An 18,657-nucleotide genomic window follows, 5' to 3' on the forward strand; every position below is an offset into this window, starting at 1 on the left:
GTATTTAATTTATTATTTATCATTGGATTTAATGACTGTTCAGTTATGATAGCCTTGGAAAGGCTGTTTTACAACCTATGAAGCCCTTCCACCCATGATAAAAATCAAGATGCCTCCCCCACCCTCCAGTGACATGACTGCATTTCAGGTGCTTGGCAACTGATTGCAGTGGTCCACAGTCATAGGACTACAATTCGCAAAGTTTTCTGCAGTTTCCAGCAAAAAGTGCCCATTCAGGACAATGGATTTGCTTAATGACTGGCATAAAAACAGTAAACAATGGGTTCAGTAATGTCACAATTTACAACTGCAAGAACTTATAGCTAAAATTCCAGTCCCGTTTGTGGTTGTAAGTCAAGGACTACCTTAATACTTTCACCTGTTTCCCCCCCGCAAAATACAACCTTTTGAGGTGAGATGGACTAAAAGACTAGCCCATAGACACCCAGCCATCTTTTAATCACATCTACCTGTGATTAAAACTCAGAGTACCCCATTTCTACTTCAAAAGGCCCCCCCCCCCCAAGATGAGATCCACACCCATCCTTCTGACATTCTGAAAGGGCCTGAAGCCTTGCTTCTGCCAAATAGCCTAGTACCCCATGGGGGCAATCTTTCTGGACGTGGTTAACTGACTACGACCCCATCTTCCACCTACATGCATTTTGCTTCCTACCTCCCCATTTTTGTTAATTTTAACTAATTTAATGTTACTATTTATTGGTTGAATGTTTTTATTGGATTTCAATTATTACAGTCTCCAAGAAAAATAAGCGGCATGTGAGCTGAATGAATAAAGTAAAATAATTAATTTATTAATTAGCAAGCAAGAAGCAAGCAAGCAGGGTGTGGGGAAAAAAATACCGAGAAAAGTGACCTTTAAATTTCCCTCATCTCCCAGAATAAATCTAAGAGGGAAAAACCTTTACATTACCCCAAATACAAACTACTACAGTCATGAGAGACATTGTACAAACTACAGAAATAATAGTATTTATTTCCTGGACCTATAGCCAGAAAGTGACTCTGAAATTGGGGTGGGGGGGACCCTTGAGAGTTGTGTGTGAAGTGCTTTGCTTCTTTGACATTTCCTATAATGAAAATGTGAGAAGACAGAATTTATAAGTGAGCTAAGAGGTAGCCCTAAAATACCTATAGTAAATAAGACAACTATCATAAGGCTGTGTGTAAAAGAAAATCTGCAATGAACAAATTTAAATCCTAGGTTTCTTTTCCCCCAAAAACAAAAATTGAAAACAGCAGAGACCTTACTTTTCTTGAAGACTGACGCACAGTCTTCAACATGAATGACTGAGGCATATTCTACCTAGGAGCATTTTTCTAGCTGTATCTTTGACTAGAGGACATTTGCTCTTTTTCCTTTCTTGCTCTCCTAGCTTACAGTATGACTGAGAATCATCTTTAATAGCAAACTACGAACATTTGTTATTTAACTGTTTTATTTCTCTTTGAAAACAGAAAATGTTTTGGATTAATGTTTCAGTTAAGGAGTATATGAGAAGTCATAAAGTATACTTCATAAATTTGGTATTCAGTATTATTTCTTCTTACCTTCAATATCTGAAATGATTAACATTTGAGGCTGTGAGAGACCTTCCTGGAGGCTATAGAAATGGATTGTGCTGTCAAATGTTATGAAGCCTATTTTTGTTCTAGTGTTCCCTGGGAGCCTGAAATGAAGCAGAGAAATTAAGCACCAGGCATCAAATACATAAAGTGTGCACATGTAAGACATAAGACATAAGAATTTATTTGTCATTACACTCGCTAGTGGGTGCAACGAAATGAGGTGCTCTTCCACAAAGTAAAACTGGACAAACACCACTAAAAGAAAAAAAATTGAACTAAACACAAACAACCATACAATAATCTCTATGCAATTTAAAAATGTAAATACCCCATTACTCTCAGCCATTTAAATTCCACAAAAATCTTATGACCCTGCATTCAAACTCAAAACTGCACTTGGATAAAAACTGTTCTTAAATCTGGTCGTCCTTGTTCTTAATACCCTAAATCTCCTTCTCGATGGTAATAGTTCAAAGAGCTGATGTCCCGGATGAGAGGAGTCATTCAATATATTAAGTATCTTCCTCTTACATCTATTCCTATACAGTTCTTCCAAAGAGGGGAGTGAGCAGCCAATGATGTTTTGGGCCGTCTTGATCACCCTCTGAATTGCCTTTTTCTCTGCCACTGTGCAGCTCGAGAACCATACACAGAGACAGTAGGATAATATACTCTCAATTGAACTCCGATAGAAGGCAGTCAGTAGACTCTCAGCCAGTTGTTGTTTCCTAAGAATCCTTAGTAAATACAACCGTTGTTGTGCCTTCTTAATTAAAGCAGCGGTGTTTGCGCTCCAAGTCAGGTCATTTGTAATGATGGTCTCGAGAAACTTACATTCCACCACCTGTTCCACACGAACTCCCTCTATATACAGTGGCTGAATGTCTGCTCTTTTTTTTCCTATAGTCCACTATAACCTCCTTGGTCTTCTTAATATTAAATAGAAGATTATTATTCTTGCACCAGCTGGATAGCTGTAGTACCTCATCCCGATATGCACTCATCATCCCCAGAAATAAGTCCTACAAGCGTAGTATCGTCTGCAAATTTCATTGTCCTATTGTTGGGATGTTTATTTGTGCAATCAGATGAATAAATGGAGAACAGTAGTGGACTAAGGACACAACCTTGTGGAGTGCCAATGCTATGTTGAACATATATATTTTCATAAAACAACATTTCATGTAACATGTTAAATATAGGTAAATAAATAATTTTTCCATGAACTTGGTTCATTATTAAGTTTCAAAGTAGTGGAATAGAACTTTATTGTGACAATAATATGAAAAAAAAGGAAAGACAGAGAATGGCCCAGGCGAGATATTCTGAAATGGAGAAAAAGTCTACCTTCATTACAGAAAAAGACATTTTGTTTCTTACAAACATTGCAAAATACAGAGTTCCTTAAGCAAATTATCCTTTCAGATTATGCACACATTTCCTAAAGAACGTATTCAGTTCAAAAGTCCATCCATTTTTATTAAAAGATGAGCCTCAAATCACACTGTGAGTCATGCTACTTGGATTACCAATAATTCTAAAACGTCCATAAACTTTCATCATTGCAGGTTTGTGTAAATTTATGTTTTCTGTATACTGATGTCATCCTGCAATGAGCTAAACTCTTGTGCTATCCTGTTTTTCAATTCAGTGAACATTCCTTTAATACCCACTCCTCAAATATTACAGTAAGTATAATTTTATACATTCTGCATTGACATACTCCAACCCAACTTAATGATGTTGTCATGGTGGGCTCAGATTTGAGTTAGAGGAGGGAACAGACAATGAGCAGCCAGTGCCAGCTCCTGAAGTGCTGACAAACAACAAGCAGCCAACCCAGGTACCACCAGACCGACCGCTGCCTGAGCAAGCAAAGGAGGTAGGTCTAAAACAGCACACACAGATGCTGTCACTCTCTGAAGATGAGAGTGCAGAATAACCTCCCTCCTCTCAACACAAGAGCTTGACAGGCTGCAGAGAGTAGAACCTCTGTGCTCTTTGAGACTGCTCACACAGAAGGGGGCTCGCCCTACCATGAGCTGCACTGGGGTTGCTTCTATTAAAAGGAGCAGCAAGCATAAGCTGTCCCTTGGCGACAACCACCCTAACTCCCACTCCATGTGCCTTGACTTGTGAATCTTGCAACCCTGACTATCTTTGGTCCTAAAATGGCTGACGAATCTGCTACATGCTTTGACCCGAGGACTCCACTGATACTCTCCTGTGTGTTGCTTTGATTTGAAACACTTCTAAAGCAAAACTGTTGAACTTCGGGGGGCGAGGGGGAGAGATGACACTTTATACTGCAAGTGCATCTTTTTCCAACTCTCATCTAGTAAACAGAACAAAATCACCCCTTTGTGTGTTTGTGTGTGCTTGGTCCAGGACTGGAGAGATATTAATTTTAAAGATTACATTGATAGATTGAAAAGATGCAAAGGACTCACAGATCTAAATTGTCCAACAAAGTCTTGCAGACAGTGTCTAAGTATCCTGTTTCTATTGCATTGTGTGACACATCAAATACAAAGAGGTACACAGGAGGCTGAGGTGGACGTAGCTGAAAAAAACAAGGTGCAATTATAAACATTTAAATATCAATCTAGGGCTGCTGACTTTATTACTTGGCTGTAAAGTAGTCTGTATTTTTAATACCATAAATATAATGCACTTTTACAAATTATAATCCATGTTTGATGAATTCTCTATTGTGAAAATGAGAAGTTTTCATTGTAGCAAGTTTACTGAGCTCTGCTTTGTAACTCGTGTTACAAAATGGAAGAAAAATCATAGTGTGCACACCACACATTTTTCAAAAACAGCAAATGGTAGTATAGTGGATTCAGAGATTTAGAGAACTGAGAACCACTATGACATAAAAAGATATATTTATTGTAAATATGCAATACATTAGAGTCAATATTTCTTTCAAATCTTGGACAGTGTGGATGGAGGTCGAGGTGCTAGATTAGAAGCAGAGAGGTCTAATTTTTGGTCCTCCTTAATCACAGAAGTTGGTGGAGTCTGAAAGAAGGTAATGACAAACTACTCCCAAATTTTTGGGAGTACATGAACCTGTAGACTGACTTGAAAGATGTTTCTCCAATGAAAGATACCCCTTTCTCTGGTGCAATATAAGATCAATAAGCTTTCCTAGAAGTACATAAGCATCAACAAAAAAAGGGAAAATGAGATAACTAAACTCATGGAATAAGACACAGAATTCCATAGAGCTCGATTTGTTTCATAAGCAAGAGCACACTCCTTGACTTTTGTTTTTTTCTAATAATCCTTCACAGTATGTGAAAGGGTGCTTTTGGAAATTTGGAAACTTAAGAGCAGTTTTTAATACAGAAGGAAGATGCTCATGAAGAGCTTGAGAATCCAACCAACTACTTGAAAGTTCTAAGATGTAGCAAAGTTCTCTAAGATGTATGGTACAAATTATATCCAGTCACTTTGTCTCAACTGAAGTACTTCTGTCTATTTTTTCTATAACAGCTATGCAAGAATGGATAAATGAAAGTCAAATAAAAGAAGGAAAATGCTGAGATACAGTAGTTCTGCACAAATTGTGTTTATTATGACTACCCAGTGTATAAGATTGGGAAGGGAGGGAGGGAGGGAGGGGAGGAATGAAGAGAAAGAAAGTTGGGGAGGGAGATCTTACCATGTATTCAGAAGGAGCCATAAACTCAATAGTGGCATTTTGTACTTCAGGTCTTTTATGAGGTTCTCCATAAACTCTTGTCACAGGATTATACATAAACTCTTCAGGTACTATAGGAGGAAAAATACATTTTATAAACCAGTGTAAGTCTCAAGGTTTACAATATTTTATATAATATTTTACAGCCTAATAGTCTTTTAAAGAAACATTTATTCCCATAATATGTCCAATTACCTAAAAGCAGCGAGAGATTGATGTCATAAATGTATCTTACTGGAATTAAATAGCTTATGTGTATGTATACATGTGTACACTTAAGAACTTATCATGAAATCAACTGATTATTGGATTTAAACTCATTAAAAAAACTCACCATCATTCACTCTGTAGCACAAGTTGCATTTCCATCTCCTTTGATCAAGGAAGCTGACAAAAGGATTGATATACGTTCTACAGCTACGACATCTCACAATTGTACTAGAGGTTACTACAGGCAATTGCTGAAAAGAAGAATGTTTAAGTCATTTGTTAAAGAACATTTGTCATCAAGTCATGTACCAGTGGGAGACATGGCTTTGCAGTTTTCATATTTGCAGACAACATTGAAATATTCATCTGATAAAGGAATCAGGTCTTATTTTGAAAGCAGGAACAAAAAACTGAATTTTTATAAAATATCTTACATTATCAATAAATGCTAAATTACTTGGACTTGGACACTTAACATGTGTTAAGTGCAACACACTTAACAATATATGTTTATCCAGAAGATGAGAACAACCTATATAAAATGTTGTATGTTGCATTCAAGCAGAGTTATGTAAAAAAGAAATATATTATGAGGAGACAAGATAGACTGTTTAATTTGTAACAACTGATGTCCCATTTCCCACAAGGTTATTCCCTAGCCTAGTAACTCTTTATTATTTGCAAATACAACCATCACAACAGATTAAAACCAGGGAAGAAAAGATACTAAGATGCTCTTAGCTTTGATTAAATGTTATCTATTGAAATGCCTTAAAAGTTAAACATAAAAAACTGAAAGCTTCAATATCGCTAATCAATCAATCTTTAGTTCAATCTGTGTAAAATTTCATCACTGTTGCAGCACTGCAGATTCATACATGCAGTTAAATAAAATATATTTAAAATACCATATGCTGTTGTAACTGGACTCTGAAAAGGCAACTTACACAAAATTCTATTTTTGGTAAAGTCATCTCATCTGAATGTCTTCTAATTTGTAATTCTTCTCTTGGTTAAAGGACTTAATTTCTTTAAATAACTTGTAGTATACCCAAATCGATAAACTAAAATTCCTAAAATTTAGGAGAATCATCCAAAAACAATCCTAGATTTTAGAATTTTTATTTGTAGAAACTGCTACAGCCAGAATTAACCATCATGTTAATTGGCCATCATGACAGATTACATAAATCAAAGATAATTCGTGGAATTCATCTCTGAGACAATTATGGATAATACATGCATGCAGAATATTATTATTATTATCTAGAACAATGTTTTCAAATTTGGCAACTTTAAGATGTGTGGATTTCAACTCCCAGAATTCTGGAAATTTGCTGCAGCCTGGAAATTTGGGGAGTTGAGTGCCATACTTCTTATATTATGAAGAATATTAACTAGAGTGATTTGAATACAGATTTTAACACCCTAACATTCTCAAACATTAAATAACATACCGATAAATCTTTGAAAGGGTGAAGTAGAAGCCCCAAGGGAAGTTTGGCTTTATTCAGTAAGGCCTGAGTCTGAGGAATGTTTGTCAAAGTACACCGGAACAACCTATATGGAAAACCAAAGGATTAAAGAAGAACTAATTACATGTATCAACCTTCCTGATCTCCACAATCAGTTATTACTTTTCTCTCTCTTAATTTTGAAGAAAATTAAGCAGCATTCAGTTTAGGGAAAAAAACTATAACAAATGCAAAATTTTAAATAAGTTTGTAGGATTGCATGAAAGTGCTGCAGCAGTATTTTTTTCCTAGCATTTTTTTGCAAGTGCAGGATGTCTCCCCCACCCACCCCTTTCTTTCTTTTTTATCAATCAAATGCCAACCAATTTGGCTGCAACAGGAATTGACTGACTAATTTGTCACCTGAACTTGACATCATGGGCTAAGTGTGTGACTAGTCCAAAGTCAGCTTTCATGCCTAAGGCACAACTAGAACTCACAGTCCCTTGGTTTGTAGCCTAGTGCAGGGGTCCCCAACCACCGGTCCGCGGACCGGTACCGGTCCATGGAACAAATCCTACCGGGCTGCTGGTTTGCTGGGCGCCGCCATCTTGTTTTGATGAAAAAGTGCTTCCGGTGAGCTTTTCCGGGTAGAAAGCACACCGGAAGCACTTTTTCATCAAAACAAGATGGCGGCGCCCAGCTGATGCCGGTACCGGGCCGCGGCATAAAAAAGGTTGGGGACCACTGGCCTAGTGCTTTAATTGCTAAACCAAACTGGTCTCCTGCTACAGTCATATATTAATAGCAATAGCAATAGCATTTAGCCTTATATACCATTTCACAGTGCTTTACAGCCCTCTCTAAGCAGTTTACAAAGTCAGCATATTTGCCCCCAACAATCTGAGTCCTCATTTTACCGACCTCAGAAGAATGGAAGGCTGAGTCAACCTTGAGCCCGGTGAGATTTGAACTACAAAATTGCAGGCAGCCAGCAGTCAGCAAAAGTAGCCTGCAGTACTGCATTCTAACCATTTTAAAAAACCCAGAAAGACATTAGGGAGAACCCTCAGAATAATAGAAATTGAAGAGATTTATTCTTTTACGAGCAGTATCAATTAACCTTACTCGGGATTGCAGTTGAGCTTCTGAATATCTTGATGCAAATTGGGAATGGGTGCTTGCAAGGGGGTTGCAGGAAGAATATTTCTGTCTTGAAGAAGGTTGATAGGTCTTAATCCTTCAGGCTGAAGACTTAGTCCACCCATAGATGCAGCTAAGGTATTTGCTCCCAAGCCAGGCTGTAGTAATAATAATAATAATAATAATAATAATAATAATAATAATAATAATAATAATAATAATAATAATAATAATAATAATAATAATAATAATAATAAACAATAAACAATAAACAAATTTAACCTTTATGAAATACATTTAAATCCATAGACACCATGGAGGATGGTATGGTTAATATTAGATGTAAATACATAATTCATAAAGCACTTATAGAAGTTTATTTACAGGTCATCCTCAATTACAACCATTTGTTTACTGACTATTCAAAGTTATAGTGGTACTGAAAAGTGTCTTATGACCAGTTTTCACACTTAATGACTGCTACAGCATCCTCAGTCATGTGAACAAAATTAGGAAGCTTGGCATGTGTTTTATGATGGTTGCAATTTCCCCAGATCATGTAATCATCTGTAACCTTCCCAGCTGGCTTTCAACAAGCAAGGTCAATGGAGGAAGCCAAATTCACTTAATGACCAGGTGATTCATTTAACTGCAGTGATTTGCTTAACAACTATAGCAAAAAGATTGTAAAATGGGACAAAACTCACTTAACAACTATCTTGCTTAGCACCAAAAATGTTGGGCTCAATTGTGGTCATAAGTTGAGGATTACCTGTATTTTATTATAAACAAGCTCACCATCCTATTAGCACTAAAAACTAATCTAGATATAAAAGTCCATATTTATTTTTTAATATATTCCAGTAATATTAGTTATTTGCATTTCCATCCTGTTTTCCTTGTGCAAGCATGCATGGGAAAACATCCTCATTTTATCTGAATAATAAAGTAAGTAGGTTGTGTAGAATTCAAAATTATCCACTTATCTATAATTATCATATATTGATAATTTCAGTCCAAGTCCAACATATTAAATACTGCACTATTCTAACACTAAATTAAAAAATGAAGTATATTGAACTATGCAGTATTATTATGTAGACAACACTGATTATTTAAAAAACTGAAGGAAATAATGAAGGTGAAATTCATTTTTTCAATTTCATAATGAATTATTAATAACTAAGAAGAGTATTGCAAGAGGGATGAGGTAATTTTGAAATCTCTATAAGGATCACATTAAGAGGAGAATCTAGCCGATTAAACATGTGTCTATAAAGCACAAATTTGAATGAGAGGGTGGAGCTCACTTGAGTGGGAAAATGTAACACCTGGTGCTTAACTCAAATTAGAGGCATATCTCCCCTTCCACTATGTCTACAACAGCAGAAAATATTTAGCAATAATAGTTTAATACTGCTGAGCTAGTCTTACTCATCAACTTAGTTGGTTTTAACACGTTTCTCCCTCGAATTTGGGGGCGGGGGGAGACAGAAAGGACAGAAATGTAAGAGAAACTTTTAACATAGGAAAATTAAAAACAGTTCTTTTTCATATAAAAAACGCTCTTTTTGTATACCAGCTAGTACTAATCTAGCTATAACTAGGAACTGATTAGTCAAGAAAATGAGAAACATCATGTAGGCAAACAACTCCAACCCCTTGTTGTAGATAGGAATCCAATTCAGAATATTCCTGATGACTGTCTAGCCTCTACTTGAACACATCTAATGAAGAGGAATCCACCAATTCTGGATAATTGGTTCCAGAGTCAAACTATTATCACTGTTAGGATTTCCCCCCCAAATATTCAATTTTAATTTACATTTTTGTAACTTTATACATAGCTTCCATAACATTATCTTATATATGATAACAAGCATGTCACAAGTGTGCTCCTTCTAGAGGAATACAATTCTATCCAGAGCCAGGATCACATCAAATTACAGGTCCTATTTGTTTGGGTCGCATTTAGCATGTAGATTCTTGATATCTTGCAAATCAATCAAGACTGACTTATAAGTATGGTGTGTGATATTTCATCAATATGTTTGGTCTTGATGAAAATGCACATCATGATACAAGTAGTCCTCAATTTATGACCATAATGGAGCCCAAAATTTATGTTGCTAAGCAGGATAGTTGTTAAGGGAGTTTTGCCGCATTTTACAACCTTTCTTGCCATAGTTGTTAAGTGAATCACTACAGCTGTTAAGTTAGTAAGTTGTAAGCATCTGAATTTTGGTCACATGACCCTGGGGATGCTGCAACAGTCGTAAGTGTAAAAAACAGTCATAAGTCACATTTTTCTTTACCACTGAAACTTACTAAATGAATTGTTGTAATTTGAGAAGTACCTGTTTACACTTCTTCTTGGAAGAAACTGAGAATCTCCAGAGAGTTTCCCTCCATACTATATCTAATTATTAGTGTGCTCTTTCATTGAACCAAATGCCTATATGTTCAGAAATCTTACCCTTAGACTGGTCAGAGTGGGATTAAATGGAGTCAGCGCAAAGCCAACCATGTTTTCATATAACAACCTAAATTTAGGGAAACTCCAATTTTTGTTTATAATTTTTAATTTGCATACCTTAATAAGGAATCTAATACGGCATCTAGCACATTCTTCACTTCTGAATTATTCCTCAGGAACCATTAATTTAAACCTTTTAATGTTCTGTTCATATATATTATATATGTTTCAAAAGCAGACTTCCACTTATACAATTTAAATATCTTTTCCCTCTTCTCTCTATATAAGATAAATGGTAGACATATTGGCTACCAGGAAAAGAGTGATTGGCTGCCAATTCTACCCATTCCACTATTAAAAAGTCTTTCTAGATTAGGGATCTCCAAACTTGGCAACTTTGACACTTGTGGACTTCAACCCTCAGAATTCTCCAGCCAGCATGCCTGGCTGAGAAATTCTGGGAGTTGAAGTCCACAAGTCTCAAAGTTGCCAAGTTTGGAGACCTCTGTTCTAGATACAAGTCTATGTATCCATCCAATGTCTTGTCTACTGAGTTTCTTGTCTAAGAAATACAACTTTACCAAGCAAGAACTTCTATATTTCATTGTAGCACTGAAAACAAGATTTATAGATAATTTATATTTTTTTAAAAATTGGATCTACCACCTCAAAAGGAATTTTATCAATATCAGGTCTAACATTTGAGCTCTTTAATTATGAAAGAACAACTTCTACAAGGTCAACAAAGACTCTGTAGAACCTAGAAATAACATGAATAAAACTGAGGATTTACCTGAGGGAATTGCTGAGGTCCTGGATAATGCATTCTTGGTCCTCCAGGTGGAGAAGCATTTTGGTAGCCTGGGGGCAAGCTAGGATAAGCAGTCCCAACATGTTTGTTCACTTTAGTATTTTGAGGAGCAGAATTGTGTGGGGTTGCTGAAAGAGTAAATACACCAAATGGTAAATAATCTTAAGATTTGCTGCCACTTTTAGTGATATACAGTATTTAGTTATATACCATTACTCTATAGACAAATAAATAAAAAGTGGTGTGTTTAAAAAATAATAATTTTAAAACTTAAAATACTTTCCAAAAATAAGTAATATCACTCAAACTAAAACCACAAACATAACTTCTAAATTTAGTTCCCCCTCTCCCGCCCCTGGCAATAATAGCTCCCCTAGTATTGCTAACTTAAATCATGAGTCAATTGGCTGCCTGAATAAAGCTTCAGTTTAAGATATGTTTCTGCTTTGGAGATCCTAAGTATGCTCAGTCCTTCACACTAATAAATACACTTATGTCACCATATTCTCTTTTTGTTTTCATTAAACATTGTGCCTTTTCTAGTCACAGCTTTTGAATGGGTTTAAGTTACAAATGGAATTCTCATATTTGAACAAAAATCTAGTTATTATACTGTAATATTTATCTACAAGTCTGACATGTGGCACCAATCCAAAAGAACTCTGAATGGCTTACACTGCTCTCTTTCAGTAAAAAATTCTTCTCTTCCAGTGAAGACTTGGTATAGTATTCATTACCAGTGGTGGGATTCAAATTTTTTTACTACCGGTTCTGTGGGCGTGGCTTGGTGGGCGTGGCAAGGGAAGGATACTATAAAATCTCCAGTCAGGGGTGGTATTTGCAGGTTCTCCAAACTACTCAAAATTTCCGCTACTGGTTCTCCAGAACTGGTCAGAACCTACTGAATACCACCTCTGTTCATAACTTTAAAAAGAAATTTTATCACAGAAACAGTAACAAAAACCAGATTACAGCAAGAAGCAGTTGTTGAAAAAAAATTGATTTTATTCAATTTAACTTTCTTTTTCATATGATTAAGAACAGATACTTGAATAACATATAGTCATTCCCAACGGTAATTGGGACTGGGAACTCCAATGCTAAATAAGACACAAGATCATGTGATTGTGCTGACTTATGTCAGCAGTCCCAAATGCCGTTGCTATGTGAATCCTGTTTGGCTGCCGCATTCCCAGGTCACTTTGCCATTTGGTATTAACCTTCCCATTGACTTTGCTTGTCAGAAGCCGGCAGCGAAGGTTGCAAACAATGGTGATATGACAATGGGCCACGGTGATGTTGTAATTACAAACCTGCTGACCATGATGTCCAATAAAACACATTATTACACTATCTGGAGGACTACTTCAAAAACTACTAATGGAAATTTGGGGACAATTTCATGAAGAAATAGATGGAAGTAATCGGGCCAAACACTATTTCTAGTTATTTCTCTTGGCAATATTTCAATTAACAGCTGATGCTTCACTTGGGATTTCAGATACAAGAGACTTTTTTTTGCTAGGACTTCACCTGTATTTTATGGTCAAAGTTCAATATTTTTGAAGTATTCCAGCCAATGCTCAAATCTCCAGATTCGCTATCATCATATATTTTGCACATGCATTAGCTTTCTTTAGTACATGATTCTGTACAAAATGTTGTTGGCATTGTTTTTAATCTAGGAATGCTGGTAACATTCTACGTTGCATCACAGAGTGCTCAAGCATGTAGTTCTACCACCAGGCAGAAAAATTGTGGTTAGAAATAGAGAAAATAAATTTTAATCACACTTTTAAAAATAGACTTCTTAGGTAACTTGGAGTGACAACTGCCTATGTTTAGGAAAAGTGCAGCAAACTGGGTCCAATATTCACAAAGCAAAAAGAAAACTAAACAACTGTGTCCTGCAGTGTGATGCAAGCTAATCACTTGAAGAGGAGCCAGAAAGTGAAAATAAAAACAGCAGCTAATGCACCTGGCAAAACCACACGAATCCAAATTTCCATATCAGCAATGGCATTTCATCAACACCATGGAACTTAGAACCTTTTGTGATGGTTTTGAACACTGAACTAAGGAAAAATGCATATAAAACCATGCAGTATGAATGTTTTATACAGTCCAAATAACAGACCTTCAAGCAAGGAGACAGTTTGCTGCCATTTTATATAAACACAAATGGATTGCAAAAGTTGTTATAAAAGGCATGTCATGTTGTCCAAGATTGTTGGAAGAACCAGTGTAATTCACAGAGGACATGACTTACTTTCACTTTTTCCAGATTAGTGTTTCAGCCCCTCAATGCCCAAAGCTTGAGCATATCAGAATCAGGTGCTGAACGTATCACCTGAACATACTGAAGATTTCCTAACTCTTGACAATGAATCCAGCCATTCATTAGAAAAATATCAAGCACAAAAGATGATTCAAATACACTTTATTGCCCTGAAACACTGCCAGCCTGTGAACCAGTGGATCATTCTTGCAACCAAAGACTGTGAGGGTTGTGGTAGTGGATGAATTAGATAAAGATCATAAAATGGGGCAAAACTCAACAAATGTCTCATTTAGTAACAGAAATTTGGAGTCCAATTGTGGATGTAAGATGAAGACTACCTGTAATGTCTTTCATTGAGTTTCTGTCTGATCATGAAACTGCTTTTTCATGAAACTGAGGCAAGAAAGATCCAAAAATGGAGCAAAATTCACTTAACAAATGTCTCACTTAACAACAGAAATTTTGAACTCAATTGTGGTCGTAAGCTGAGGACTACCTGTATACCCTCCTCTCCAAGGTCATTAAACCAAAAGTGATTCATTCAATATATATTTTTACTGCTATTTATAAGAATCTAGAACAGTGATGGTGAAAAAAACCTGTAAGTACTGTATTTGACTTCAGAGATCACTGAGGTAGAAACCCCACGATTATGAGCTTGTTTCTTAAAAGAATTCATTTTTAGTATAAATTAAAGTGGGATAGAAAAATATTTGTAAATTTTAGAACTGAAGAACACCTTCCAAAAATGCAGAGTTAACTAAACTGGAGCTGGTCTGGTTTCCAATATCACAAGTATTTATCTTCTTCTTTGGTTCTAAGAGTATTTTTGTTCTAAAGTAATATTACTCTGAAAAATTTGGTCTTCATTATTCTGCTTCATATTTACCTTTCAAAAATGAAACATAAAACTGCATCTCTGATTACTAATACCTATTCACACACTGTAGAAAGACTATTCAGATTGTATCAACAAGAATAGAGCTCTCTTAGTAAAAAATGAAAATTTCAGAACTTTTCTAAGTAATGAGTAAATCACAATTTAAACAAGCTGCCCCCATTAGTGATTTAAATCTAATATACCAAGAATTACACATACCTAACAATTATTGTAAGGTATAATTTCTGTAGGTCTGGAACATATGTTGGTTTTTATTAAGATATAACCAGCATGACAAAAGTTAAACCAAGTGATTTTAGACCTAAGCATTCTGCAAGACATTTCATTTTATACTACACCCCAAATCTTCTTACAAAAACCCAACTAAGGATGAGTCATGCAGGAGCAACTTCTTTAATTTAAAGAAAATGGACATTTTTTATTAATAGGCAACCAAAGAAAAAATGTTTTAGGTTCAATGTTTCTAATGGATAAATTTCAAAATTGTTTTGCTTTGTTGATAGTAACCTGGCATTTTCATTGTTAACTAGTTATAATTGCAACTTTATCTTGAGGGTTTAAACAAATCAATTACATCCTGTTTAAACACACATTTCACATCTGGATTAAAACCAGACTTTATAGTGCTGCTGAGTAAAATATTAGAATATTGCTAAATGTCTGTTAAATTGTTGCAGGCGTCCATATCACTTTTAAGGCACAGTTATATATAATTTATAAATATATGTTCTATTTTCAATTCCAGGAAGTACATTTCTTCTATACAAAAATAGCTCATATTTTGTGTGTGTGGCTGTTTTGAAACAGTATATGTTACAATATACAATAGAAACAATTCCCCATTTAATTTATCTTTGATCAATGGAAATGGAAGAAAGACTATCTTACCCAGGAAACCACCTCCTTCTATTGCATCATAATTGTTCTGGACTGATAGTCCATCATTAGCAGGGCATGTAGTATCACCTATTAACAAAATAATCTGTTAAAAATACGTAACACTTATCACAGCTGATATCATAGATTGTAAATCATTATTTATGGCTTAGCATTATATGTAAATAGGACCATTTTGACCTATTCAATATATTATGGTTAAAGTAAATCGGCTCAGTAAAATATATGAACCCAGTCCTTGCTTATGAAGTTAAAAAAACTTGTTCCATAAAAATGTTATGTTATACTATGCTATTTATTTGTTTTCAGCTGTAAATAGGATCCCTTTTCTCCTAAATAAAGTATCAATACTGGAATACACAAATAATCATATTCAATTACCTTATATAATTCAGCTTACATAATTCATATTTTTGCTCCTAACTGGCTAAAAGCAACTTCCTCTAATAACCGCATTAATGCTTACCTTCTTGCATACTTGCTGAGTTCTGTACAGCCTGAGATGCAGTGCTTGTTGGGGGAGGAGCTAATGGGGGAGCAGAAAGATGTGTATAAGCTGGACTTCCAACTGCAGAAGGTCCTAAAGAAGGTTGAACTGGCAAATAAATTAACTGATTAGCTGGTAGTGGAACAGTACAAGAACCTAAGCAGAACTTAAACCTAACACAGTGTCTCAATGAATTTATTTTGATACAGAATCTGTTCATTTCTTAGCACAATAGCAATAGCACTTAGACCAAGGGTTTTCAAACTTTTGTTTAAGACTTATGGACTTCAACTCCCAGAATTCCTGAGCTAACATGACTGGAGGAAGAATTCTGGGAGTTGAAATCCACAAGTCTTAAAATTACCAAGTTTGAAGAGCCCTGACTTAGACTTATATACCACTTCACAGTGCTTTACAGCTCTGTCTAAGAGGTTTACGGAGTCAGCATATTGCCAACAATCTGGGTCCTCATTTTACCCGACCTCAGAAGGATGGAAGGCTGAGTCAACCTTGAGCCTGGTGAGATTCAAACTGCCAAATTGCAGGCGGCTGGCAGTCAGCAGAAGTAACCTGCAGTACTGCATTCTAACCAATGCACCACAAGGGTGGGCATTATGGTCCCTTTATGACCTATGGACTTCAACTCCCAGAATTCCTGAGCCCGCCACTGTGTTGAAGTCCACAGATCGTAAAGGGGCCATAGCTGCCCACCCCTGTCTTACAGTTTAGTACTAGGTATAAACCAAATCATTATTGCAGATTTTGGGTAAAAAAAATACAGTACCGTATTTGCCGGCGTATAAGACGACTTTTTTGCCCTGAAAAAGATGCCTCCAATTGGGGGGGTCGTCTTATATGCCGGGTCGTCTTATACGCCGGCAAATAGTAATTGGGAAGCACTGCGGCTGCCCACGGCTGAGGCACTTTTGCGCACCGTGGAAACGAATCCCGTGAAGCCGAAAGGAGCAGCCAGCCTTCTCCCAGCTCCCAAGGAAATGAGGCTCGCACCGCCCGAGCTCCGCTGAGGTATCCGGCTGGGGCTGTCAGGAGTTGTTACCGCTGGCGCGGCTCCGCGCGGCTCCAGTCCCGCGTTGCCTCGGGAAGGGAAAGGCAAAACCAGGAGCCGCTGCTGCCATTGCAAAGCGCCGCCGCCGCTTCTTCCTTTTGCCTTTCCCTTCCCGAGGCAACGCGGACTGGAGCCGCGCCAGCGGTAACAACTCCTGACAGCCCCAGCCGGATACCTCAGCGGAGCCCGGGCGGTGCGAGCCTCGCTTCCTTGGGAGCTGGGCGAAGGCTGGCTGCTCCTTTCGGCTTCACGGGATTCGCTTCCACGGTAGACAAAAGTGCCTCAAAAAAAAAAAAAGTGCAAAAGTGGAAGGCGTGCGGAAGAGGGGGCGAGTATATAACAAACTATATTTTGAGTGGAAATGTTGGGGGGTCGTCTTATACGCCGGCATATACGGTAATTTAATTTTAATGTTATACATAAGCAAAATCATATATCCTTCCGATTGCAATCATCCCATGAAAAGTTACTGACAAAGACTGAATATATTACTACAGAATCATACAGTGTATTTTTACAGCTAAAGATGGATTATTAGGATTCCAATTCCCTTAAATACTACAATATAGTGACTCACATACAGTTGTTCTATGCAAATATATGTTCTGTGTAGGTGTATCATACCATTTTATAGACAGAGACAAGAAGTACAGAACATTCAACAAGAACTGAGTTCAGCAATACAGGCCAATACATTCATTCTACAGCAGGGATAGAAGGTTCTCTAGATCTACCCTTTTTCTCATCACATCAGCACTACTTATCTGTGCCAAGGCAGAATCAATACAGGTAGTCCTCGACTTACAACAGTTCATTTATGGACTGTTCAAAGTTATAATGGCACTTTAAAGTATGACTTACGACCATTTTTCAGAGTTATGACCTTTGCAGCTTCCCTGTGATCATGTGATCAAAATTCAGACACTTGGCAACCAGTTCATACTTATGACCGTTGCTGGGTCCCAAGGTCATATGATCACCTTTTGTGACCTTCTGTCAAGCAAAGTCAATGGGGAAACCAGATTCACTTAACAATCTGGTAACTTATCAGCTGCAGTGATTCACGTAACAACTGTGGCAAGAAAGGTTGTAAAACGGGGCAAAATTCACTTTAAAATGCCTCACTTAACAACAGAAACTTCGGGCTTGTGGTCGTAAGTCGAGGACTAACCGTATTTGTAAGTTCATATTACAACTACATCTATATATTATATTCTACAATGCCACACAGTTCTACGATAAACTTCTTAGCCCCCAGAACTATCAAAGAGCTGAAAATTCACCAAACAACAAATCAGCAGGCAACTAATGACTTACATTAAACAAGAAAATGTATTATTGCTAATTAAATAGAACAGTATTGCTAATTAGGGTTTGAAATTTTGTTTGCTCTACAGGACTGAGGAATCTGCAACCCTCCAGATATAATATGCTTTCTCTTTTGGCTATGCTAGTTGATGCTGCTAAATACTGTAATTGAATTACAACTTGCAGTACCATCAGCCAGCATAGCATTTGAAAGAGGCTAAACTGGTTTTCCAACTCTGACATGAAAGGGGAATCCCTCTGACACAGATTTGTGGAATCTTAGAAGATGTAGAGAAGGAGGAGGCTGAGGGAATCCCGTTA

The 18,657-nt window shown here is 36.8% G+C and overlaps 1 protein-coding gene across 1 annotated transcript in view; it reads right to left on the reverse strand.

The window, feature by feature from the left end:
- SEC24A (SEC24 homolog A, COPII component) overlaps nt 1–18,657 on the reverse strand; it is a 39,097-nt gene that overhangs the window by 13,472 nt on the left and 6,968 nt on the right. Inside the window, exons 3-11 of the mRNA XM_026687184.2 lie at nt 15,942–16,070; nt 15,467–15,544; nt 11,379–11,524; nt 8,095–8,267; nt 6,970–7,072; nt 5,637–5,763; nt 5,264–5,373; nt 4,041–4,153; nt 1,573–1,691 (exon numbers count right to left, since the gene is read on the reverse strand). Of these exons, the coding sequence (XP_026542969.1) occupies nt 1,573–1,691; nt 4,041–4,153; nt 5,264–5,373; nt 5,637–5,763; nt 6,970–7,072; nt 8,095–8,267; nt 11,379–11,524; nt 15,467–15,544; nt 15,942–16,070 (1,098 nt within the window). The remainder of the gene's footprint in view (nt 1–1,572; nt 1,692–4,040; nt 4,154–5,263; nt 5,374–5,636; nt 5,764–6,969; nt 7,073–8,094; nt 8,268–11,378; nt 11,525–15,466; nt 15,545–15,941; nt 16,071–18,657) is intronic.

Source organism: Notechis scutatus, chromosome 2, assembly GCF_049901735.1.
Source record: "Notechis scutatus isolate UNSWTSFEM ecotype Mainland chromosome 2, rNotScu1.2, whole genome shotgun sequence".
Taxonomy (NCBI): Eukaryota; Metazoa; Chordata; class Lepidosauria; order Squamata; family Elapidae; genus Notechis; species Notechis scutatus.